Below are 26,341 nucleotides of genomic sequence, written 5' to 3' on the forward strand. Positions count from 1 at the left end.
TTATCTTAAATAATATCCTGTAACAGTTACCTCAACTGTTAGGTTTGAAAATTCCTAGTCCAGACATCTAGACTGCACACTTGCTCACATTACACAAGGTCAAGCTGCCTTATGGAGAGTTAAGAATTCCCATTTGAACTGTATAGTTTGCAAAACCTGGACCAAAAATGGAAACAATGTACTTTTGTTTGTTTGATCACTTGGTGCAGAATTGCCCAGTGGCTGGCCAGCTACATAACACAAACATGGAAAACCGTAGTCATGTATTATCTAGTAGTATATCTAATAATACTGAAATTCTGAAGGATGAGTAGAATATTTTTAAACATCCACAGCAACTTTAATGTGATGTGAAAATAGCTGTGGTTTCTACTGATGGCAAAGACACAGATAATCTAATGTTCTGGGGCTTGTTGCCTAATGTATTAGTTATCAATTCTGCATAACAAATTGCCCCAACATTTAGTAGCTTAAAACAACATCTATTATCTCACACCATTTCTGAAGGTGAGGAATCTAGGAGCAGCTTAGCTCAGTAGTACTGGCTCAGGGTCTCTCCTGAGGTTGAAGTCAAAGTATTGACCAGGATTACAGCCATCTGAAGGCTTGACTGGGCTGGAAGATCCACCTCCAAGCTCACTCAAATGGTCGTTGGCAGAAGCCTCACTTCCTTGATGAGCCCTTTTCAGAGTAGGTCAGAGTGGGAAGTGCCCTCTTATCTCTTAGAGTTGGTTACTGAGACCCACAGAAGCTGGGTAACTGGCTGAAGGTCACAGAGCAAGTAAAAGGTAGACTTGAAGCTCAGACTCTTCCCCATCACATTTGCCACCTACACAAGTAATGGAACCTCATGCTGCCAACTCAAACAAAAAGAAAATGTTTTGGAAGGATACAGGCCAGCTCACAGGATTAAGGCAAGGCTGGACCAGGCTGTGTCAGTCTTCTGACTCAGGTGTAAGCAACAGAAATGGCTTCTGGGCACAGTAGTTAGAAACGGAATATATTGAAAGGATTAAAGGGATATATCAGAAACAGGTTTAGCAGCTATGCGGCCAGGAATAACACCCCAAGTGGTACTACAGAACCAGTCTGGTGGTTCCATAGTCACTACTGCCACCAGCACTTGGGCATGCACAACAAAGCTTGTATGGCAAATACTTGTGACTATGGACAATGCTGCAAGCACTACTGTCACGACTGCTTCTAGAAACACCTCATCAGCCACGATTCTCACAGAACACGATTCTGCTTGTCCCAGCATCTTTGCATCACATTTCCAGTTCACAGCTTGAATATGCCTAATTAAGGCATCCTTGTTCTGTATGCAGCTCTAGCCACAAGGGATTCCGGGAAAGCAAGTATATGATACTTTCAGTTTCTTTCTGGGGAAGTGGGCTTTGCTTCATGAGGAAGGGAACTAGTTAATAATGTGAAAGTAGTTTGGGTGCTGGATAGCCAAAAAGAAGGACAAATGTAGGTGAGATAGATACAGGAAAAGAACAGGAACCAAAGACTTTTGTAACAGCATCTTAAAATAATGCTTAATTTGTTCCTGCTGTTGCAGCTGGAGATTAAGATGGAAGACAGAATGGGAGATTAAGAGGTATAATAAGAATATATTCTCAAAAATGAAGAGTTCTTATGAATATATTAATATACTATTTTAAAAATTAATATACCCATAAGGATGTATCTATAAGAACAGTGTATTAACATATATAATATTAAAATTCATATATAAATTATACTTTTATATTTGAATAAATTTATTATATAAATAAAATAATAAATAATTTATTATATAAATATATATGATCTATATAATTTAAAAGAACAAAATTATTTTCATGAGGGAGAGTGCTCATGAAACAAAGCCCATCATTTTATTTTGGGATAAGGACATCCATGTTTGGTTGTAGAACTGTTCCAGCCTTTAAATACTAAATCCACACATCAGTTCTCTGACTTCCAGCTCTCTCCTTCAGATACTGTTCTTTGACCCTGTAGATACCTCCTGCAGGCCCGGGACTCACCTACTGTCTAATTATCATCTCCCTCCTGTCTTCATTTTTCACCCTAACCAGGCTTGAATCCAAGCTCCATCACTTCAACCCCATGGCACCCCCTTAACCAAAAGCCCAACTCTGTAATGTGGGGGTGTGGGTGAAGACACACCCAGTATGCTAGCTCTTGGGTGGGTAGGCAGCACTGCTACACCACTTCCACAGAATCTGATAAAACCTTTGTGGGAAGCTTTTGACCTTTCGGCCCTTTATTAGGATGTAGCTCACAATGGCTTTTTTCTTTTGTTCAGGGCGTAAACACCTAGAGCAGTGCCTAGTAAAAAATGGGCATCAAATAACTATTGCTGAATTGAATGTATTGGAAATATCCAGAATTCAAATAGCCACTAGATGACAAAAAATTCACACCAGATTCAAGTATTCACAGAGCCCGAAGGAGGTGGACAGCAGGGATAGTGCGTCTGGAAATTGGATTTGATGTGGGGATCTGGGTTAGACTCTGGTAAAGCAACAACACGCTGAAAATACCACTTGGAGATTAAATTAATGAGCTCAGGTAACCCCTGGTGGGCACACTGTTTGGGGATATTGTTTGGGGATGCTGCAGAGGAAGGAGGTCCAGCAAATAAGCATTTATTGTGCAGGATTCACAGGCTCTTCTAAAATGAAGAAATCAGCTAAACAAGACAGTTCATTACTTTTCATCAACACAAGGCCCCATCTTCTCCTCAGGAGCTCCTACTCCTACTGCCTCAACCCCCATTTACGGAAAAAGCTAAAAGACTTGACCAGCTGGGAAGTTTTACTGGTGTTCAGAAGAACAAGCCCTTGGCCTACGCTTAACAATGGCAGCATTCTGCTCAAATCAGGCCCTGCATCTGTTAACAAGACTGCTTCTCTGGGTAAGAGACAATGATTCCAGGATTCTAACCTTCTTAGATACTTCTTAGGTTAGGACCACAATGCAAGTTAGATGTCCTTTCTCTTAATTTCTATGTCAAGCAGATTTAATTGTAGAATTTTTTAGAGGCCTAGGGGAATGAGTTGTTGAGACAAACAAACCTAGGGCACCCCTGAGTTATCCTTAGATATGAAGTGAGACGATTCTATACAGAGTCAGGCTATAAAAAGCAAACAGGCAGTGGGAGAGACCTGCCCATCCCAAGCACTCTTGCAGATGTGGTGAATGCCTGGATGGTTGTTCACAGAGCAAAAAGTAGTGAGAGAGAAGAGCTGGAGATAATGAGGGGATTTAGGTCTTTCTATAAAAACAGCAGTTTCAAATCAGAAAAACAGATAACAGGTATCCAGCTATCCAACCCACAAAGGGCAAAGTCCCCCACCCTGGCACAGCCTGATTGCTGGGATGAAGCCTGCCTAGAGGTAGAGTAAGCCCTTTCTAGGTTAATGTAATCAGATGGATATGGGACACCTGCCACTCACTGCAAAGCACTTCACAGAGCTAGCTGGCTGCATTCATCTGCTTAATAAGGCCAGAATCTGAAACAAACCCTCTTTACCCAGTTTCTCAGAGCCCTGTTTTAGAGAACATGCCTTTAATTAGAGCCAGACAGCACAGTGGTGGGGCTCAGCTATACTGTGGTTTGGTGCTGCAAGGCAGAAAAGTTACCATGTATCTTTCTAGGCAAGCAAAATGTAGATGGTGTTTAATATCAGATTTCCCTCGAGGAAAAGAACATACTGTAGCTTGGAGAAGTGATTTCAAAGTTTGGGTTAATTTTTGGTTTGTGTCCTTTAATAACAGAACATTCAAGTTTATGTTTGTGAGCAGTGCAATAACTGGAATAATTATTTAGGCCTCACTATAACACATCACAGTATTTTAGAGATGAAAAAACGGAGGCTCAGAGAGGTTAAGTTGCCCAAGGTCACACAGTTACAAATGGCAGGGCCGGAATTCAAACCCAACTAGTCTGACTTTCAAATGTTTTCTTTTTTCTTTTCTCTTCTTTTTTTTAAAGTCTGTATTTAAGAGCTCACTTTCTTAACCTGTGTGGCACACTTGAGAGGAATGTGGTGTTCTGGAAGGAGAGGTTGCAAGTCACTCTTGTGTCCAGCAGCCAAGGAAGAGAAGGATCATTCTGTGAGATCAGTCTCTGCAGACGGCCTTCAGGCTCTTTGAGTTGAGATGTATCTCCTTTGAGGATCTTTCCTCTAATGATGTACAAGGGGGTTCACCGCAGAATTGTCTTAAAGAGTAAAAAGTGGGAAGCACTGGTCCCCAATATGACAGCCACCTGACTATGCAAGAACCAGTTAACTGTACAAACTACACAGCTCATTTGTAGTCACCCAACACAATTATACATCACTCAACATAAATTATAAGAATTTCAGTGGCAATGACACGAATCTTACTAGAAATGAAGTTGATTTTCTGAAGCCCTTACCTTGTCAAAATGTAAATGGCTATTCATACAAAGTGATGGTTGCACTATCTTTTTCTTGGATTGTTGGGAGCAGATACCCTGCCTTGGCTTTATTGAAGTTTTGCACTGTAGGGTTTTGGGGAATCGGAAGCCTAACTGATTTCGTTCTTATTTCAATGTAGACTAATGGACCTTCGGATGGAAGTAGTTATACTAGATTGTAGAACCAGACTTACTAGACCATTACTAACAAAACATTTAGAAAAAGTTATATCCGTAAATATTTTAAAAAAGAAACAGATTGAGCCTCCTTGATTTTAATAGAGAACTCCCACTAGGTGGATTTCCAGATTTCCCTTTTTTCCTTCTTCACATACCACTTTATGGGTTCTACGTCATTTTTGTTGCCATTATTTTTGTTTTGTTGTTTTAGTTAAAAGTATATATTCTGACATTTATTTAATAGGACTTTGTTTGAGAGCTGTATGAAGAAAAGAAAGAGTAAAAGGTTTAAAGCAATCTGGATCTTAAAAAAAGAAAACTGGAGAAACAAATTATGGTGCAAACACATAATAGAATAATAGGCAGCTGTAACAAAGAAAGAGGAAATTCCTTACGTTCTGACATAGAACAATCACCAAGATATAACTGAAAAAAAGCAAGGTACAAAATACTGTACAGTTTGTTATCATTTGTGGAAAAGAAGGGAAAGAAGGCCTACATGTGTGTTTTTGCTAGTATAGACAGAGAAGATCTCTGGAAGGATATACAAGGAAACAGCAACACTTGTCACTTCTGTGCAGGGAAGTGTCACTGGGGGACAAAGATGACAGGCTTTTTTCTCTTTAGGTCCTTTTGTACCTTCTGATTTCAAAACATGTGACCATATTGCCTTTTCAAAAAATGTATATCTGGTAGATGGAGAAAAAACAATTTACAAAATTCAACATCCATTTATGATAAAAACTCTTACCAGGGATTTCCCTGGCAGTCCAGTGGTTAAGACTCCACACTTCCACTGCAGGGGGCACAGGTTCGATCCCTGGTCGGGGAACTAAGATCCCACATGCCACAGGGCGTGGCCAAAAAAAAAAACAAACTCTTACCAAATTGGGTAGAGAGGGAACATATCTCAACATAATAAAAGCTATTTATGAGAAATACACAGTCAATATAATACTCAATGAGGAAAAGCTGAAAGCATTCTTGCTAAAATCTGGAACAAGACAAGGATGCCCACTCTCACCTCTTCTATTCAACATAGTACTGGAAGTCCTAGCCACAGCAATCAGACAAGAAAAAGAAATAAAAGGCATCCAAATTGGAAGGGAAGAGGCAAAACTGTCATCATATTCAGATGACATGATTCTATATATAGAAACCCCTAAAGACTGAACAAAAAAATGACTAGAACTTATAAATGAATTCAGCAAGGTAGCAGGATACAAGATTAACATACACAAATCGGTTGCATTTCTTTACACTAACAATGAAATATCAAAAACAGAATGTAAAAAAAAACCAATACCTTTCAAAATTGCACCCCAGAAAATAAAATACTTAGGAATAAACCTGATCAAGGAGGTGAAAGACTTATATGCTGAGAACTATAAAACATTAATAAAGAAAACTGAAGAAGAAAACTGAAGATGAATCAAAGAAATGGAAAGATTTCTCATGCTCTTGGATTGAAAGAATTAATATTGTTAAAATGGCCATACTGCCCAAAGCAACCTACAGATTTAATGCAATCCCTATCAAATTACCCATGCCATTTTCCACAGAACTAGAGCAAGTAATCCTAAAATTTATATGAAACCATAAAAGCCCAGAATTGTCAAAGCAATCCTGAAGAAAAAGAACAAAGCGGGAGGCATAACCTGCCCAGACTTCAGACAATACTACAAAGTTACAGTAATCAAAACAGCATGGTATTGGCACAAAAACAGACATATGAAGCTCAGTGGAACAGAACAGAGACCCCAGAAATAAAGCTACACACCTACAGACAAAGGAGGTGAGAATATACAATGGGAAAAAGACAGTCTCTTCAGCAAGTGGTGTTGGGAAAGTTGGACAGTCACATGTAAATTGATGAAGTTAGAACACACCCTCTCACTATACACAAAAATAAACTCAAAATGGCTTAAAGACTTAACACATGACACCATAAAACACCTAGAAGAGATCACAGGCAAAACATTCTCTGACATAAATCGTACCAACGTTTTCTTAGGTCAGTCTCCTAAGGCAATAGAAATAAAAACAAAAATAAACAAATGGGACCTAATCAAACTTACAAGCTTTTGCACAGCAAAGGAAACCATACACAAAACGAAAAGACAACCTACAGACTGGGAGGAAATATTTGCAAATGATGCAACTGACAAGGACTTAATTTCCAAAATATACAAACAGCTCATATAATCCAACAACAAAAAAACAAAAAACCCAATCAAAAAATGGGCAGGGGGCTTCCCTGGTGGCGCAGTGGTTGAGAGTCCGCCTGCCAATGCAGGGGACACGGGTTCGTGCCCCGCTCCGGGAGGATCCCACATGCCGCGGAGCCGCTGGGTACGTGAGCCATGGCCGCTGAGCCTGCGCGTCTGGAGCCTGTGCTCCGCAACGGGAGAGGCCCGCGTACCGAAAAAAAAAAAAAAAAAAAAAAAAAAAAAAAAGGGCAGAAGACCTAGACATTTCTCCAAAGGAGAAATACAAATGGCCAATAGGTATGTGAAAAGATGCTCAACGCTGCTAATTATTAGAGAAATGCAAATCAAAACTACAATGAGGTACCACCTCACACCAGTTAGAATGGCCATCATTAAAAACACTACAAGTAACAGATGCTGGAGAGGCTCTGGAGAAAAGGGAAGCCTCGTACAATGTTGTGGGAATGTAAGTTGGTGCAGCCACTATGGAAAACGGTATGCAGGTTCCTCAGAAAACTAAAAATAGAATTACCATATGATCTAGCAATCCCACTCCTGGGCATATATCCAGACAAAACTCTAATTCAAAAAGATACATGCACCCATATGTTCATAGAAGCACTATTCACAATAGCCAAGACATGGAACAACCTAAATGTCCACTGACAGATGAATGGATAAAGAAGATGTGGTACATATATACAGTGGAATACTATTCAGCCATAAAAAAGAAGGAAATAATGCCATTTGCAGCAACATGGATGCAACTAGAGATTATCATACTAAGTGAAGTCAGTAAGAAAAAGATGAATACCATATGATATCACTTATATGTGGAATCTAAAATATGACATAAATGAACTTATCTATGAAAGAGAAACAGACTCACGGACATAGATAACAGAGTTGTGGTTGCCAAGGGGGAAAGGGTTGGGAGAGGGATGGAGTGGGAGGTTGGGGTTAGCAGATGTTAGCTATCATATATAGAATGGATAAACAACAAGGTCCTACTGTACAGCACAGAGAACTATATTCAATATCCTATGATAAACCATAACGGAAAAGAATATTAAAAAAAGAATATATATGGGCTCTCCTGGTGGAGCAGGGCTTAAGAATCCGCCTGCCAATGTAGGGGACACGGGTTCGAGCCCTGGCCCGGGAAGGTCCCACATGTCGCGAAGCAACTAAGTTTGTGCGCCACAACTTCTGAGCCTGAGCTCTAGAGCCTGCAAGCCACTACTGAGCCCGCGTGCCACAACTACTGAAGCCTGCGCACCTAGAGTTCATGCTCCACAACAAGAGAAGCCATGACAATGAGAAGCCCGTGCACTGTAACTAGAGAAAGTCCATGCACTGCAACCAAGACCCAACACAGCCAAAAATAAATAAATAAATTTATTTTTTTAATTTATTAAAAAAAAGAATATATATATGTATAACTGAATCACTTTGCTGTATAGCAGAAATTAATGACATTGTAAATCAACTGTACTTCAATTAAAAATATTAAAAAACAAAAACAAGCAAACTGTCATGGCTGAGCAGAATCTTTGGAGTTGGTCTCTGGACACAAGTCCACCATCTCCCTAGATTACCGACTTTTCTTATTAAAGCACTTTTCCTTTCTTTAAAAAAAAAAAAAAGTTTATCTGTACTCTTCTAAAAATTTATATATCCCATGCAACCTATAAACAAAACATATGTATAGGGGAAACAGGAGACTGTTACATCAAGATGTAGTTATCTTTTCCTTCTTTTCTCTGTTTCTCCAGAATTTTTTGATTTGGTTATAATGGCTATCTTTAAAGTATTATTTTCTATGTTTAACTTACTTCTTCCTTGACTACACCAGTATTTCAATCAGTAATCCCATTGAGAAAGATGAAAATGAAGACTAGGGACGCCAGAATCCCCAAATACACAGGATTCAACAAAGGAAAAACCTACCATCCCTATGAAACACATGGGGTATAAATAAAGAACTACAGAGAACTGTTCTCTAGGTAGGCAGTAAAAAGGGAGAGGAAAATACCTTTCCATCTGGAAGCAAATCATTGAATGACATAATGCACAACCAGTTTCCTACTAGAGCTCCTCATTTTAAATAACTACTCTTCAACTTCCTGTGTTTTCCTTCATTCTCATCACTGGTAACCAAGGATACCACAGATTTTCCTAAGCTCCTATTTCCCAAACATCAAACTAGTTTTCTTTGTTTAAAATGGGAAAGCAGCAAAAGAGAAATGACTTTTAATTTTTTTAAAAAAGCATATCAAGTTCTCATAAAATCACTGCCCATGTTTGCTGAAATTGGGTAAAATAGATTTGGAAACAACTTCAGAACACCAGCTGAAAGAAGGGAATTCACTCCATCCCAAAACCAGGTAGCAGTGACTCATCTCTGGAATGAAAAGGAGACATACCAGTTGGGGGCTTAACAGAGCCCATCTGCTATGGCCACGATCTTGGCCTTGGCTTCTTAGGCTGACATGCACTTGAGTCTATCATCGGATACAGTCACTTTCTTAGTTGCAATTTATGAGCTGCCAGTGTTTACTTGTGAGACTGTCTGGGAGCTGGAAGGGAAGGAAGATAAATATACCAAAGCCCAGCTGAGCAACTGATAGGTTTTATATTTTATTTCCAGGAAATGACATTGTTTTCACAAAAAAGAGGTATGCCATCCTCTCAAAGAGAGGCTGCCTTCGCCTTCAGGGGCAGCCATAGGGATACACCCAACCTGCCCAAAACGTGTATCAACAGAGGTGCTTCTGAGGTACCAAAACAATAACAACGACAAACTTAAAAAGCACAACAGAGATACATAACCTGTTCAGTGTAGCGAAGCAGAGTCTCTTAAGTACTCTGAAGCAGTCGGTGCTTCAGACAATGGCGGCAGCAGGGATGGCCAACATGGAGGGTCGTGGCGGAGGACTTCCTAACTCAGTCTCTGTCCCACGTGACTCTGTCCCATGCTCTGTCTCAGAGCGGCCCCTGACCTGTCCATAGAGAATCCTCCAGACCATCCCAAGTTCCCACTGTCTGGCAGTCTTTCAAATGCCCTTGGAGTACGGTCTTCAGAACAGTCTCTTTGCTTTGGAGAGAAAAAAAAAGAGAGAAGTAAAGGAGGAGCCTGCATTTCCCTCCCCTGGCCTCCCTACTGCCACCCTCAGTCTTTTCCCCACACAGCAGCCATGGTGAGCCAAGAAAATAGATGGCAGATCATATCACTCTGCTCAAAGCCCACTCCTCGCTTCGCCAGAGTAAAAGTCGAAGTCCTTCCAAAGGTCTATAAACCCCTATACAATTTGCCCCCTGCCCAACCTCCTGACCTCACTTTCTATTCCCCTTCCCATCGTTCACTCCACTCCAGCCACACCACCTCCTTGCTGTTCCTCCTATCCCCTCTGCCTAGGACACCCTTTCCCCAGATGGCAGCATGGCCACTGCCTACTGAGCTTTACTCAAATACCACCTTCTTCAGTGACTACCTTAACTACTCTATCAAAAACTGCCAACGCTCTCCTCATCACTCCCGACCGCTTTCTTGCTTATTTTTTCTCCATAGCACAAATCGCATCTAACTTATTAGATTTTCACTTCTCTTTCTATTCTTCATACCTAGAAGAGTGTCTGGCACAAAGCTGGCCTTCAATTAATATCTGTTGGAGGAAGGAAGGAATTACATACACAGCAACAGGCAGGGAGAGGTGCAAGTTTTTCCTCTGTCCAGAGGGGGGTGGTGCACGGGGCTATTCACTGGCCGCTAGTGTTTTCCAATAGCTGTGCTTCCTTGATCCCAGAGAAGCAGGGATCTTGGCTTACACAAAGGGCAATCTCAAGACCTTCCTTGAGGTTAAGGTCTCAAATGCTTTGGTAGGCAGATTGAAAGTGTTATTAAATTTATATACAAGGGAACAATAAGAGTTTTGGGGGAGACACATCAAGGGATAAGGCAAGGAAGGACAGTAAGTGACAAAAGAAGAGAAGGGAAGGAAAAAGGGTGGGGCAAAAATGGAAGGTGGTGATGGAGGAATAAGAAAAAAAGCTTCTATTAATAAGTCTAATTTTTGATCCCATGATAATTTTGCAAAGCATGAATTTTTAAGTCAAAATTTTTAAAGAATCCAGTGTTATAAACTATTTGAGTGCATGCAGGTGGACACCCCGACCCATGCCAATCTTGCTGAGTGCCACTTTCTCTTAAACACTGTCCTATGCCAGGCAGGCATGCTGACTTCATGCACATGACCCCCTGGATTCTTGGGGCAATACTGGGTAGATAAAAAGTACTTGCTGGGGCCTCCCTGGTGGCGCAGCGGTTAAGAGTCCGCCTGCCGATGCAGGGGATACGGGTTCGTGCCCCGGTCTGGGAGGATCCCATATGCCGCAGAGCGGCTGGGCCCGTGAGCCGTGGCCGCTGGGCATGCGCATCCGGAGCCTGTGCTCCGCAACAGGAGAGGCCACAACAGTGAGAGGCCCACATACCGCAAAAAGAAAAAAAAAAAAAAAAAAAAAAAAGTACTTGCTAACAAGGATCCTCTATGGACGAGGTCAAGCTGGCAGACACTGTTACTGCTGCCATTCCCCACATAGTCCTTTACAAGGTTCTGTCTTTCAACAAGTGATGATGGGTTAACACCAGGGAAAGCCTTCCAGGTGGGCAAGCAGATACCCTCTTCAGAGGCTGTGAGTTTCTCCTGTCCTGTGTCTGGATCACGCTCCTCCTAGCCCACAGGAAGCTGGCAAGAGCCACAGGCCGTGTGATCTTACCTGGGCCAATCTTCCCAGAGACCACCAACCTCTGGAGGGACCTCTGTCTCAGATTCAGGAAAACTATGGTTCATAAACCCTTCTCCCCGCCTCAGCACCCCTGAAGGCCAAGGCATACTCCCACCAGTAGCCTCGGCTCAATATTATAGTATCAAGGGAGCTGGGAAGTACAGTTTGAAAAAGCCCCTGTACTGAAAATCACTGTTCTAAAGGACCAACAAGATTTTATTTCTAGATAATTTGCTTTTTTCTTTTCTGAGCACAACCCAAAGAAACTGTTAGGGAAAGCTTAAAGTGAGAATGTTAACACTCTTGTCAACCAACCAACACTTAATGAGAACAGAACAAATGGGACTGGGGGAGCAGTTGACAGAAGACTCTGCTCCAGCACCTCCCCAGCTGCAGAGGGAGAGCCTCCATAGCGGATGTCACAAAATGTCTTCTCTTCAGGAAAATCTCACGTCAATATCCCAGCAAGCCACAATTACTCATGCGACAAGCACTTACTCAACATTCGTTATCTGCCCCAGCTCCAGGGCACCCTTTCTCCAAACACAGGATCTGGCATCCTAACACTCTCCTCCTCCTCCTCTCCTCTGGATAATCTGGCCTCCCAGACTTTACAAAGGATCTATGGCTAATCAGTCATGAGGCATTACTCCTTCCGTGCGGATATGGGCCTTGAAGACAACAACCAGCCGAGGAGGCCTGGAGTGGGGCTGCTCTCGGTGGAATCAGAGGCCCGTGCTGCCACAGACGGGCAGGTCCTTCTCTCTGAACTCGGGATCAGAGCAACCGCTGCCCAGCAGGAAAATGGCCCTGCCAGTGTCAGAACTCAGACAATTACAGGCTTGCCAATTCTAGTTCCCAGATCCTACATTTGGTTCTTTAAAAATTCCCATGCACTGGGGATTAAACCAGCTTTCAATTGGCAAAGAAGGTTGGTATTTGAACTGAGAATTTTCTCTGAACTCCACACTGCAGCCCAATGAAGCTGCTGATGGCTCTGGCACATTTTCCTAAATCGGGCCTCAGAACCTTCTGTCTGTCTCTAGAGAAAACCTCAAAGCTGCACTCGTTGCGATAACTGCAGAAACCGAGACTGGTGCCAGAACTGCTCTCAGCCAGTGAGTGGGACAGGGAGGCCGATTCAGTTTACTGTGTTGGCTCCTGGTGTTACTAAAAAGGCAGCAAGGCACCAGATTTAGCCTCTGCAGAGAAAAGAGGGGTCTGATATTATCTACTCTGCGGTATTAACTCTGTGTGAGGAGACTCAGAGATGAATTTAGGACACAGGGCCCTTCTTTCCTTTTCCAGTGGCTGCATGCATCTACCATGCTCGGACTTTTGAGAAGAAACCTGGACGGGGGCTGGGTGAAGAAAGTACAAATGGGTGTGTGGAGAAAAGGGAACCCTCCTGCACTGTTGGTGAGAATGTAAACTGGTACAACCACTATGGAGAACAGTATGGAGGTTCCTCAGAAAATTAAAAATAGAGCTACCACACAACCCAACCCAACAATTCCACTTCTGGGTATTTAACCAAAGAAAATGAAAACATTAACTCAAAAAGATAAATCCATGCCCAATGTTCACTGCAGCGTTTTTGGCAATAGCTAAGATATGGAAGCAACTTAGGTGCCCATCGATAGATGAATGAATAAAGAAAATGTGGTATATATATATACAAGGGAATATTTCTCAGCCATAAAAAAGAATGAGACCTTCCCATTTGCAACAATATGGATGGACCTAGAGTGTATTATGCTAAGTGAAATAAGTCAGACAAAGACAAATATCATATGATTTCACTTAAATCTGGAATCTAAAAAACAAAACAAATGAGCAAACATAACAAAACAGAAATAGACTCATAAATACAAAGAAGAATATGGTGGTTGCCAGAAGGGGGAGGGATGGGGGAATGCGTGAAACGGGAAGTGATTTAACTTCCACTTACAAACTTCCACTTACAAACTAAATTAAGTCATGGGGATGTAATGTACAGCATAGGGAATACAGTCAGTAATATTGTAATCACTTTGTATGGTGACAGATGGTAACTAGACTTATTATGGTGATCATTCTATAATGCATAAAAATACCAAGTCACTATGTAGTACATCTAAAACTAATACAACACTGTAAATCAATTATACTTCAAAGAAAAAAATAAAAACAGGAATAACCCCCAAAAAACAAAGAGAAAGTACATGGTGTCCCCACCCACACAGAGACCCAGCAAACTTAAGCTCAAAGGCTGACCTTGGTCAAATCTGGGTTCCCAGGTCAGTGTTCCTCTCAGAAAGGGAAGAGAGAAGAAAACAGAAGGCATTCACAACACCTCAGTAGACACTTCCTAAGCCTTGGCTGTCCTCATGCTCCTCTGGCACTGTGTAGACATGTCTTGTTTGGGCCACCAAGGGGGGCACTGCAGGAACAGGTCACTGCTTCTCACGCCTCTGTGCTTATGCTAATTCCTCTGCTTGGAAAGCTACATACCTAGGGAACCTTTAGGACTCAGTTCAAATGGCACTTCTTCTGTGAAGCTTGCTCCCATACCTCCACCTGTCCAGGCCGAATTGACTGTCCTCTCCTCTGCAATTTTCCAGCACCCTATTATGGAACTTGTCACATTACCTACTTGCTTTTCTGTCTCCTCCGCAGACTATGAGAGCTGAGACAATACCCTGTTTATCTCTTTATCCCAGTGCAGAGTATAGTGTTCTTATAAATGCTTATGGAGTGACGGGAGGTGGACAGGACGAGCAATGAATTCTGCCAGATTCAAGTGGCTCCTGGGAGGTAAAAAAACCTATGGGGACTCAAAATTGGGCACAAAGTCCAATAGTACATAGTTGTCAGAAAAGTAGAAAACACTCTGGTTTCAAAGAACTGCCCCACCCTCAGAATGTCTTCCTTGGGCATAACAGGCTCAACACCTGGCCTGTGACAGGCTTGCTGCCCTCGCAATGGCTGACCAACAGAGGGCCAATTCCATACCATAGCTGCTTGCAAATCAGCATCAGATTTCTGGCCCTACTCAAAAGAGGCTGACATCTGTTGAAGGGCTAGGAGAAAGAGAGTGATAGACAGAAGATCCTGTTCTTAGCAGTGTGGCTTCTAAGCCTTCAGCTTCTCTGGACTTAGAGAAGGGAACATCCAAAGACACACATGAACATGAGTTCCCGATGGCCAGGTGGTGGAAAGCACCTGGAAGGCCAGTGAGCTTTTGGTTCTTCTCCTCTGATTGGCCTTTATGTGCAACCCATTGACCTCACAGCACTCTGGCTCTGAGCTTTCCCAGAGGGTCGTACTGTACTAGATTTCTAAAGGGACTGAACATGGTAATCAGATCCACTCTGCTCCTCTTTACTCTCATCTCTGCCCAATAACCAATCCTTCGGATCCATTGGCTTCCTTGTACTTTGCCCCAGGACACATTCTTTTGCCACCAGGACATTCAAGTCTCAAGCAGAGTGGCTCTGCAACCTTCAACACAGCAGGCCCCAAGTATGATGAGATCACTTGTTTAAATTAGCAGATATTCACTATGGAAGTATGGTTCCTTGAGGAAACTCACCCACCCCTTCCCTAATCTCTTTATTTAAACTCTCTCTGGCTGGGAAACCTGTTTGTACCACATCCTATTTATAATTTATTGTATACCCAACCCAAGATTTCTGTAACACCCGGACAGCAACTAAACTGTCTTGAACAACAGCACCATCTAGTGACCAGCACAGCAAGCTGTGTGACCATGTGTTTTTCTTTTTTTTTTTTTTATTTTTTTATTTTATTTTTTTTTTTTTTTTTTTTTTCTTTTTGCGGTATGTGGGCCTCTCACTGTTGTGGCCTCTCCCGTTGCGGAGCACAGGCTCCGGATGCGCAGGCCCAGCGGCCATGGCTCACGGGCCCAGCCGCTCCGCGGCATATGGGATCCTCCCAGACCGGGGCACGAACCCGTATCCCCTGCATCGGCAGGCGGACTCTTAACCACTGCGCCACCAGGGAGGCCCCATGTGTTTTTCTAATCACATCCTTTTTTATCCCCCAAACCAAGACACATACACCTAAGCCTCCCCATTCCCTGCTGGTCAAATAACAGTTAATTCTACCTCAAGTCTTTCTTACATGTTCATTATCTTTAACTCCCTTTACTTTTCCCAATTTCTTCCACCTCTTCCTTAGCTCAAGAATCATTTATCTTACTCTTCCCGATCCAAAAAACTCTGCCTATGTTTGTAAGTCCTTTGTTGAGGGGACTTACCTCTTGTTCACACCCACTCACCTTTTCGTTCCCTGATGAGGACAATTCGTCGTTCTTTCACTTCCGAGCTCAGATTATCTACCATCTTATTAATGCAATTGTCTAGAACCAGGGAGTGGGTTTTCGACTTGATGTCCTTTCGACAAATGGGGCATTCTATCTTCCGCTTCATCCACTCACTGATACAGTAGGAGCAGAAACTATGGGCACAGTTCAAGGTGACAGCCTATAATGGGAATGTGAACACACAGATCAGAACTGTGATGCTTACTTCCCCAGGGCGGTTGCGATCTCAGAACCAACTCAGATCACACTGCCAACATGGGTTAGCTACCCTGCAAACAAATGTCACTGGACGCAAGTAGGACTAGTAAGCGTGTGAATGTTTGGTATAAATACATCACTAATTCTCTCATGAAAACAAATGTATGTCCTAATGGTGAATTAGCACCTCAATTTTAATATATGAAGGGGAACACAGAGTGAATACTCAGTATACAGAATGGTAGGAGACATCATCTTTACTCAAAAGCAGCTAAAAAAGTATATGTAAAAGAGAACTTTGGCTGGGAAAAAAATGTAATGGGTTCAACTGATAGTGCCTTAAGTAAGTAAGCCTGTGAGACGAGAGAAAGCAGAAGGAAGTCTGTATGTGAGGGGCTCCTATGAGTAATTCCAATGGTCAGCTTTCTGCCAGGACACTTTTCACTCCCCAAAACATAAACCATTCTCCTCATTACTCTTGTCTATGTACATCTCCTAAGATACAACTTTGTGAGGCTCAAAAGTCTTCCTTCCTGTTTTTAGGATAGCAGTGGAAAATAACACAGAAATCATGTATTCTTCAAATGCCAAGTTGAGACCAGAAAGCCAACTAGGAGACTTTCTTAGTAACGAATGAGATAAATTCTCATAAACGGGACTAAAAACCTGTCTGATTAAAATGAAACCTCTTCCCAACACTGATTTTAAGAGGTGACCCGCAGAAAAGGTCAGGCACATGCTGTAAACCAAACAAAGTCAAGTTATTTGTCTCTTACATGTCGTGCAGATGCTCTGGGTTGGCTAACTCATCACCCATTCCAACCACCCTTTCCTTGTCTTCTTCTATTAGGGTCCGTAAGCCACGTCAAAAGAGCACGAACTGAGTTTCTCCAAAGTAGGGAATCAAATGACTAGAAACTATGGGGGAAATTATGACCCGAAGTCAAAGTAGATCCAGAGCAAAAGAAACAGGTCTACCCAGGAGAGATTTTTCAGGAGGCTAATAGACCCAAATCTCCCTAAAGTCCAGCAGAAAAAAGGAAGCAGTGTGTGTATGCATTTTCTTTTTAAAGGATTCTGAAAAGCACTGTCATTTAACAAATTGAGTTTAACACCTGTAGTGTAAGATGAACTGGACACAGATAGTAGAATGTGTGAAAATAAAAGAGGACTGTGCAGGACTTCCTTGGCGGTCCAGTGGTTAAGACTCCATGCTTCCAATGCAGGGGGTGTGGGTTCCATCCCTAGCTGGGGAACTAAGATCCCACATGCTACACAGCATGGCCATAAAAAGACAAAAAAAAGGAGAGCCTGTGCAAAAACAAGACAGGATAACAGGGAATTCCCTGGTGGTCCAGTGGTTAGAACTCTGTGCTTTCACTGCTGAGGGCACAGGTTCAATCCCTGGTTAGGGAAATAAGATCTCACAAGCCACGTGGTGTGGAAAAAAAAAAAAAAGACAGGATAACAGATGGTAACCTAGGAGAGATGTTTCATTTTCATAAGGAGCCTCAGAGTTCCTGAAATATGTTCCACTTGGCCACTGAATTCCCAGCAACCATACATCAATGGCATTTACCCCCCTGTTCAAAGGCTGCACTGCACACCTACTCTCAGCACTGTGCCCATTCAGAGCAAAGAAAGAATAGTTTTATTGAGCAGCTTTATTCTGATGCTTCAAATTTCTAATGCCATCTAATTCTGGATTGTGCCAGAATCAAGTGGTTCCCGGGAGGTAAAAAACCTGTAGGAGTTCAACACTAGGCACAAAATCCAACAGGACATAGTTGTCAGAAAAGTAGAAAGCACAGGACATTCTGACCTGTGGGAGGGTGGGGCAGCTCTCAGGTGGTTCTTTGAAACCAAAGTGTTTTCTCCCCAATACCAAAGAGATAAAGGCTTTATTACAGCCCAAAACATTGATTCTGCCAAACAGATACTCAAGAACAAATGAAATAAGAAAAAAGACAGTGGAGGTAAAGAAGACTACAAAAACAAATGAGAAGTGACTATCTCTAGCAGTCACTTTGAGGTCAAATAGCTACAGTAAGTTCCTGGAGGAAAAACATTCTTTAGAATGTTTCCCTACAGCAGAGGCAGTCTGTGTAGCCGAGGCTCCATTCAGGGTTGGGAGAGTGAGAAGGCATGAGCCACCATTCATAATTACCTCAATGAAGTATTCTGAACAAATAATACACTGGAGCTCATTCTCTAGCACGTCATTCACATGGCTAAGAACTTCCTCCTTCTGTGCTTGCACCTTCTCCTTCTCTTCCTGCAAAAACATACAACCCCACCTGTCATTCGGGAGAACCAACGAGAATGCAAAACAGGACAGGAAGCAGGGTTAATAGTCTGCAATAGGATTAAGAAGGAATCTAAATTAAAAATTCACCCTGGCACAGCAACATGAAAATAAAACTCTTTCCGCAAGGGTTACTGTTTCTCAGAACTGCTTTCTAATATAGGACACTATCTTCCTTTTCTTCCCTCTCTCGACTTTTTTAGTATGTATTCGCATTGCGGGTTCTGTCTTCTTCCCAAAAATTAACCAAATGAGAAAAACTGAAGGTAGCATACCCACTCCACCAACCACCCAAGACCAGAATGAGGCATTAAGTATCCTATAGCAAACTGCAGTTGAGGTGATACAAAATCATCCCAAGCAACCAAGAACTCACTGGATAAGAAAGAAATGAGGAACAGTCCATAAAGGTAGGAAGCTTGAATTAGTATGTAAGGTCCCTTATGTTCTTTGCAGCTGCCTCTCCTATAAAATAAGGATAATACCTATGTTCCCTAGAGGCAGGAGGCTGGAGAGATGGCCTCTTGAAGTACCTTCAGGCCCCACACTCTATGATGCTTGTCACTTCCCACTCCTGCAGTGCAATTTCCCTGTGTTTTCCCCAAGAGGTCAGACTGCTTGTAGACACACTTTTTAAGGAGGATCTAGGTGTGCTCTCTTGAAGCCAACATTTATTAAGTTACCTCATCTCCAAAACAGAAGGGATCAGGAGCCCCTTAGGGGGAGAGGAAAAGCCATTTAGGGTATATTTGAGTGGCTCATTTATTTCTCATGTTTTACGTTCTCTTCTAATCAAAGCAAAGACTGTCAGACTGCTTAGGGCAGTGAAGAGGGACTGGACCCAGTTATAACTAGAGTCAAGTTCCCTGAAAACTTTTGAATTACTGGATTTAAAAAGATGTGGTGGTTTCCTGGAGGCTGGGGAAGAAGGAACTATGTGATTTAAACAGAGGATAAGGATATCAAACAAACTAAAAAGAGAGACTCCTCCTTTTCTGTATTTTGCTCCAGATCTGTACATGAGGAGGGGTGGGCTGAGAGATGCAGTCAGACTCAGGCATAAGTTTCAGGTCAAAGGATGCAAACTGGTGACCTGTGGACTGGATCCAGCCTGAAGACTTATTTAGTCTGGCATTCATGGTATCAAAACACTGAACTATTGCCAATACTTGAAAACTGGGATACTTTACATAAACATTTGGATTTCCATCTTCCGTGGAAAACTCAGATCGGACAACACTGGGCTTGCATATCTGCATGGCAATGACTGGCTGCATCAGAGAAGAGCTGCGTCTTGGGGTGGGGGTGAGGGTGCACCTCTGCCTCACAGATCCTCACTATGTTCTTACACCCAGGCCACTTTACTCACTTCTATTATCGGTCTGACCCCAGTGGGCACTTGAGTTTACAAGCCCTAATTTAAGAGTTCCACTGATTTGATATGGGAAATAACTACACAAATGCATCTAGATGAACTATTTTTTATTTTGACTACACCACCCCTTAGCCTATATGAGTGAGACACTCTGAAGGAGCATTTACCACAGACAATGGACTAGACTCCAGGATGTGTCTTATTCCCAGCATTTTGCTTCTGGATAAAGGAAGGAAATAGATGTTGTCTTACAGGCAGAACCTTCTACAGCCCTAACTAATTTTACAGATTATTTCCCTTGAGGAAGGAAACGGCCATAACCTCTCCCTTCATTCACCATACCAACCTTTGCACTGTGGAAAATGCTGAGTTGCATGTGCCTACCAAATTCTAAACCTTCACCTTCTTTCCAGTACCTTGGTCTGCTCCAATTCTTTGTTCTTGGCTTGAATGATTGCTTCAAAGTCCTTCTTGCTGCGATTTAGCTCTTCCATCAGAGCCTGATGCTGCAGAAACATAGCAGATACATACTCAAGATGCGTTACACTGCATTGTTCCTTTCAGCCACCATGCCTGTCTCTCCCTCTGTCAGCAGCTTTGGTTCAAGAGACCAATGGATTGGCAATTTCAAAATAATGTTTTTGTTCCATCAGGACATCCCACTTACATGCTGCTTTTTTCAGGGAAAGGGGCAGATAGGGAGGGACGCCATCAAATCTATTAATCCCTCTGGAAATAACCCAACTTCTGTGGCCATCCAAATCAACTGAAGAATTTACACTGCCTTCCAGAGAGTCTGATTCTGTGGGTTTGGCTTGGGGCCCAGGGATGCACATTTTTTACAAAGCCACACAAGTGATCCTGGGAACAAATGCTCAAGAACTAGTAAGTAACTCTAAGGTTACCCAGCACTGGGAGCAGCTTTTAAGAAATAATCAGGGAAATATGGATTCAGGAAAACTAGATAATCATTTTCTTTGAAATGAAAAAGATCTTTAACCTATTTATTCTATAAATCACATACTACATGCTCATAGGCAATGCTGCCTGAACCCTGGCTGTGTCTTCTGGAAGCTGGCATGCCCAAGAGCTAACAGCTCATTCACTGTGACTAACTGCCTACATCAAATGTCAAGAGGTTCCATTTCTATGAAACATAATTTCTGAGCTCCCTCATACTTAAGTATATTTTAAATCTCATTTCAAATCCTTTTTTAAAGAAGGTGATCTTTCTTGTATTATTTTAATTCTTTTATTTGGTTTTTTCTTTTTTTTCTGTTTTAATGAGAACTATATTTTCAAATGGTGGACTCTTTCTGCCCATAACTAAACTGAGGAAGACCTGCTGACTTAAAAGTCCATGGGTTGGGAATTCCCTGGCGGTCCAGTTCTTAGGGTTCTGTGCTTCCACTGCAGGGGGCACTGGTTTGATCCCTGGTGGGGGAACTAAGATCCCAGATCCCACAAGCCATGTGGCATGGCCAAAATAAATAAATAATAATATTGTATCTATGTTAAATCTGCTGAATTTAATAACCGTGCTAGGATGATGTAAGAGAATGCCCTTGTTTTGAGGAAACAAATACTGAAGTATTTTAGGGTAAAGAGACGTAAAACATGCAATTACTGTTAAATACTGAAGTACTTCGGGGTAAAGGGACATAATACATGCAATTACTTTTAAATAATTCATAAAGAAATATACACATGGAGAAAGAGAGAAAATGGTAAAGCAACTCTTGGTAGCTGAACCAATAGCAGAAACTGCCTACCTCCACATTTCATATACATAAGAAAAATAGGGCTTCCCTGGTGGCACAGTGGTTGAGAATCCGCCAGCCGATGCAGGGGACACAGGTTCAAGCCCTGGTCTGGGAAGATTCCACATGTCACGGAGCAACTAGGCCCGTGAGCCACAACTACTGAGCCTGCGCGTCTGGAGCCTGTGCTCCACAACAAGAGAGGCCACGACAGTGAGAGGCCCGCGCACCGCGATGAAGAGTGGCCCCTGCTTGCCGCAACTAGAGAAAGCCCTCGCACAGAAACGAAGACCCAACACAGCCAAAAATAAATAAATAAACAAACCAATGAACCAACATATAAAAAAAAAAAAAAGAAAGAAAAATAATCTCCCAAGTCAGTTAGCTAATTTACACTTTGCAGCTGAAAGTGTGCTTTGCTGATAACTCAGCTGACTCCAATTCACCTTCTACATGTCCAGAATCACACTATATAACGGACATTCTGAAAACAGAAATGGACTTAAGAGTCCCAGTAACTTACAAAGTCTAGTCACTTGGCCAAGTCTCTTAACTACTTGCGGTTAAAGTATAGTTACTTATAAGATGCAAACATCAAAATGACATTTGTGAAGAGTGCGTTGTAAAATGCAAAGTGCTACATAAGTATGGGTAGTTTCTAAAACTGTTTGTGCTTTTTTACCCTCTTATAGCTGTGTTTAAAATGTTGGCTAGAAGAGTTAAAACTAGAAGAAACATTTTCTTTTGCACAGGAGTCCTTTTATGCTCATTGTTTGCTTATAAGGAAATACTTCTGAATAAGAATTTAACCATTTTCTGCGCACCTACATAGAAGGTAACAAATTATTACACTGTCTATAACTCAGCAGCCTTTCTAGGCTAGAACCTATTTCTGGCTTCTTTTAGGAGACACAATCATAACAAAAATATTTAATGTGCCAGGCATTGTGCAAAGTGGCTTACATACATTGTATAATTCTCACAAAAACTCAGTTAGTTCGATGCAATTATTATTTCATCACCAGTAAAATGGGGAAAACAACAGCAGTTGCCTCACAGGGCTGTTGTTAAGGATTTGAAAAGACTATACAAAGAGCATTTAGCACAGTGCCTGGCCAAAAGTAACCGCTGCACACAGTTTACCATTTGTTGGTACCTTCATTTTACAGATAAACAGACACAGAAAAAGGCAAGTGTAAGCAACAGGATTTTCAACTCAAGTCTGACTCCCCAAGTTTCTGCCACTTTCTTTCTTCTTCCTTTTTTTAAAATTATCTCCTCGTACAGTAGGGGGAAATAGTAAATCCCCATGATAGTGGCTGAACTTAAAGCCAGGAAACACCTAATTTAATTGTCTTTGACTGTCCTCACCCTCTACCAACGTCTGGTAAAGTGAGCTGCTCACTAACTTCTTGAACTAATGAAAGACTAGGTTTCTAACCCGGGTGAGCTAGATCTTTCTGGGCTGGGTAGAGTCTCCTCGTCTCTGAGCTGGTGTCCCTGGCTGCAGACCTGAAGAGGCTGTTCAGGTCCTGTTTGAGGAAACGGACTTGTCTTCCCTTCCTCAAAAAACAATTTACCAAGGGCCACTGCCCTCCGACCCACTAGGACTTGAAGGGCCCCAACCTACATTTGCCTGTGATAACTCCTATACATCTCCACCACCGCCACGGCAACATTTTTGGAGCCCAGCTCGCCCCCGCCTTCCTCTTGGCAGGCGCCGAAGGTGGTATTTCTGAAAAGATATTACTCAAGAAACACATTTTAAAATGTGTGGTCTGGGGGCTTCCCTGGTGGCGCAGTGGTTAAGAATCCACCTGCCAATGAAGGGAACACAGGTTTGAGCCCTGGTCTGGGAAGATCGCACATGCTGCGGAGCAACTAAGCCTGTGCGCCACAACTACTGAGCCTGCCTGCCACAACTACTGAGCCTGCGTGCCACAACTACTGAAGCCCACGCGCCTAGAGCCCGTGCTCCACAAGAGAAGCCACCGCAATGAGAAGCCCGCGCACCGCATTAAGAGTAGCCCCCGCTTACCGAAACTAGAGAAAGCCCGCGCACAGCAACAAAGACCCAATGCAGCCAAAAATAAACTAATAAAAAAACAATAAAATGTGTGGTCTGCAGAAAAAAAGCAGTTATGTCAGAAGTCCTGAGTATTCATCTTGACCACTAATTAGATGCATGTGCTTTAATTTTCTCATTTATAAAATGGGAAAATAGGTGCCCCCCTACATTGGGGTTAATAAGAAAAAAAATAATATATATGAGAGCACTCAGTAAGTTTTTAAAGCTCTATGTAAATGAAAGTTATTATAATTATAGGCCTGGAAAATGAAAAAGAACAGCTTCAGAAGGACCACCAGGTGGACCGAACAATAACCATGTTTGAGAGTGGTAGGTCCCCCAGGCATGCTGTTATAGAACCATGATCTAAAAGTATCCTATTTTAGGTTAATGAATGGAGACTGGCCAAGTGCATTATGCTAAATGATAGTGTGTTTTCCAGTCTGTCTCAGTAGAGGGTGAAGTGTTGTGGGTGCAGGGTGCTTAATGATTCCTCAGGGATTTTCAAGAGCAGAACCTTACTCTTTTCCAGTCAATTTCAAAACATTATCTGAATATTAATTTAATAATCCTCTAAATGGGAAACATGCTTACCCCCCCACCCTAGAAAATACACAAGCTGAGAAAATAAAATTCCAAAAAGACTGAATTTTTCACCTAATGCTTTCCAAGGCTGTTTGTGCACCCAAGGTAGGCACCCTCCCAAGCATGAAGTAATATGTGACTGTTAGCACTGTAAAAAGGTTGGGAGGTAGGTAAGCAATAAAAGAACCGAATGATATGGGCTTCCCTGGTGGCACAGTGGTTAGGAGTCCGCCTGCCCACGCAGGGGACACGGGTTCGTGCCCTGGTCCGGGAAGATCCCACATGCCGCGGAGCGGCTGGGCCCGTGAGCCATGGCCGCTGAGCCTGCGCGTCCGGAGCCTGTGCTCCGCAACGGGAGAGGCCACAACAGTGAGAGGCCCGCGTAACGCAAAAAAAAAAAAAAAAAAAGAACCGAATCATAAATTCTCCTGAACAAATTCTAATGCGATTACTCATTTTTCTCAAGGAGATACAAACACTCACTTCCTGACTTATAACAAACTACTAATCATTACACATAAAGAAGACAAAGGTTTTAAAGATGCAAAAGAACTCATAAAAAAATAAACAGAGGAGAGAGGTAGTCAAGTTAAACTAAATAAATTACAGGCAATCTTTTAGGATAATTTTATTCCTGTGAGCCTTGCTCCCTTCAGTAAATTGATACGTTTTGCTGACGGTTAAACTGCACATTCTCAACCTAACCTAAAATGTTTAATTGGAACATTCTCAGATGGTTTCAGGATGGCTTCAGCTCAGGAATGGTGAGGTAATGGAGGCCCTTGCAGGCCCTGGTGGCCAAGTCACAGCTCGCAATTTCCCTCTGCTGCTCTCACCTTTCTGGAAGCGCAACCACTCTCCTAGAGAGCCTCCTAATTGCTACAGGCTCATTTCATCTTCACCAAAGCAACTCATGCTCAAATGAAGATGTAAGCTTTCATGCTGAGGTCTGGCATGTCTGTGAGGCTCCAGTCTCCAACCTGATGGCGTGAGCAGCTGCCACCTGCTCTGTCTACAGACTGGAGATGCCGCAGAGGTGTGCGCTAAGCAGCAGAGGCAGCCGGTGGCCACAAGAAGCCTGGTTGCCCCCCGACTCCGCCGCCCACTATAAGCTCAGGACAATGGCAAGAGATTTACCTCCTGCAGAGCCTGGGCCAGCTGTTGCTTCAGGTCCTCTTCTCCTTGCTCTTTCTCCAAACCCTGCAAAGCCAAAAACAAAATGTAAGGTTACCCTGCAGGAAGGGGGAAAAAGGGACAAAATCCAGTAACAAGCAGAGCAGACCTGCTAGCGTGAGCATCTGGAAACAACAGGGGGCAGGGAGTGGGTGGAAAATCTCCCATTTTACTTCAAGCTGTTGGCAGTAAGGGACTTAAGCAGAATTAAATGGCTCAAATACTGCATACCTCAGGGCTGTCACCTTCAAGCCACCACTCAGGGTGTTCTGGAGAAACTTTGGATTAATACTCCAAGTCCCCTTCACTGGCTAATGCTGTGATTCCCAAAAGGATGTAAACTGAGAGCTTCTGAGTCACCAAGTATCTAAACTGAAACACAATCCCCTGAGCTGGCACTCACAAGCTCCACCATGTTTCTTTCCTCAATTCTGGCCCCTCTGTCTCTCACTCTGAGTCTTTACCACTTCTAGCCCATAAACTGCTCCTCCTCCTGCCTTGCCTGAGCTTATGCTATATCTCCTCCATCTGCCCCCTCGAATGTGGATGCCTTCTACATCATCACTCCCCTACATCCAGCACCTTCCAGAAGAACCTCTGGGCCCTTCCCTCCTTAAGAATTACCTACCTAGGACTTCCCACGTAAGACTCCGCATTCCCAAGGCTGGGGGTCCAGGCTCGATCCCTGGTTGGGGAACTAGATCCCACATGCATGCCACAACTAAGAAGTCCGCACGCTGCAACTAAGAAGCCCGCATGCCACAACTAAGAAGCCCGCATGCCTCAACTAAGAAGTCTGCATGCCACAACTAAGAGTCCACATGCCACAACTAAGAGTCTGAATGCTGCAACCAAGAAGTTCACATGCCACAACTAAGAAGCCCACACGCTGCAACTAAAAGATCCCATGTGCCGCAAC

General features: G+C 42.7%; 1 protein-coding gene across 2 annotated transcripts in view; it reads right to left on the minus strand.

Annotated features, from left to right (window-relative positions):
* Nucleotides 1-9,462: 9,462 nt before the first annotated feature.
* RNF8 (ring finger protein 8) overlaps nt 9,463-26,341 on the minus strand; it is a 40,088-nt gene continuing 23,209 nt past the window's right edge. Inside the window, exons 4-8 of one of the 2 annotated variants that reach the window (XM_060109862.1) lie at nt 25,387-25,449; nt 20,253-20,342; nt 18,324-18,431; nt 15,914-16,118; nt 9,840-9,943 (exon numbers count right to left, since the gene is read on the minus strand). In XM_060109862.1, the coding sequence (XP_059965845.1) occupies nt 9,927-9,943; nt 15,914-16,118; nt 18,324-18,431; nt 20,253-20,342; nt 25,387-25,449 (483 nt within the window). In that variant the 3' untranslated portion in view covers nt 9,840-9,926. Of the gene's footprint in view, nt 9,944-15,913; nt 16,119-18,323; nt 18,432-20,252; nt 20,343-25,386; nt 25,450-26,341 lie in introns of both variants that reach the window. The other variant, XM_060109863.1, reaches the window with a different exon arrangement.

This window comes from Mesoplodon densirostris, chromosome 10, assembly GCF_025265405.1.
Source record: "Mesoplodon densirostris isolate mMesDen1 chromosome 10, mMesDen1 primary haplotype, whole genome shotgun sequence".
Taxonomy (NCBI): domain Eukaryota; kingdom Metazoa; phylum Chordata; class Mammalia; order Artiodactyla; family Ziphiidae; genus Mesoplodon; species Mesoplodon densirostris.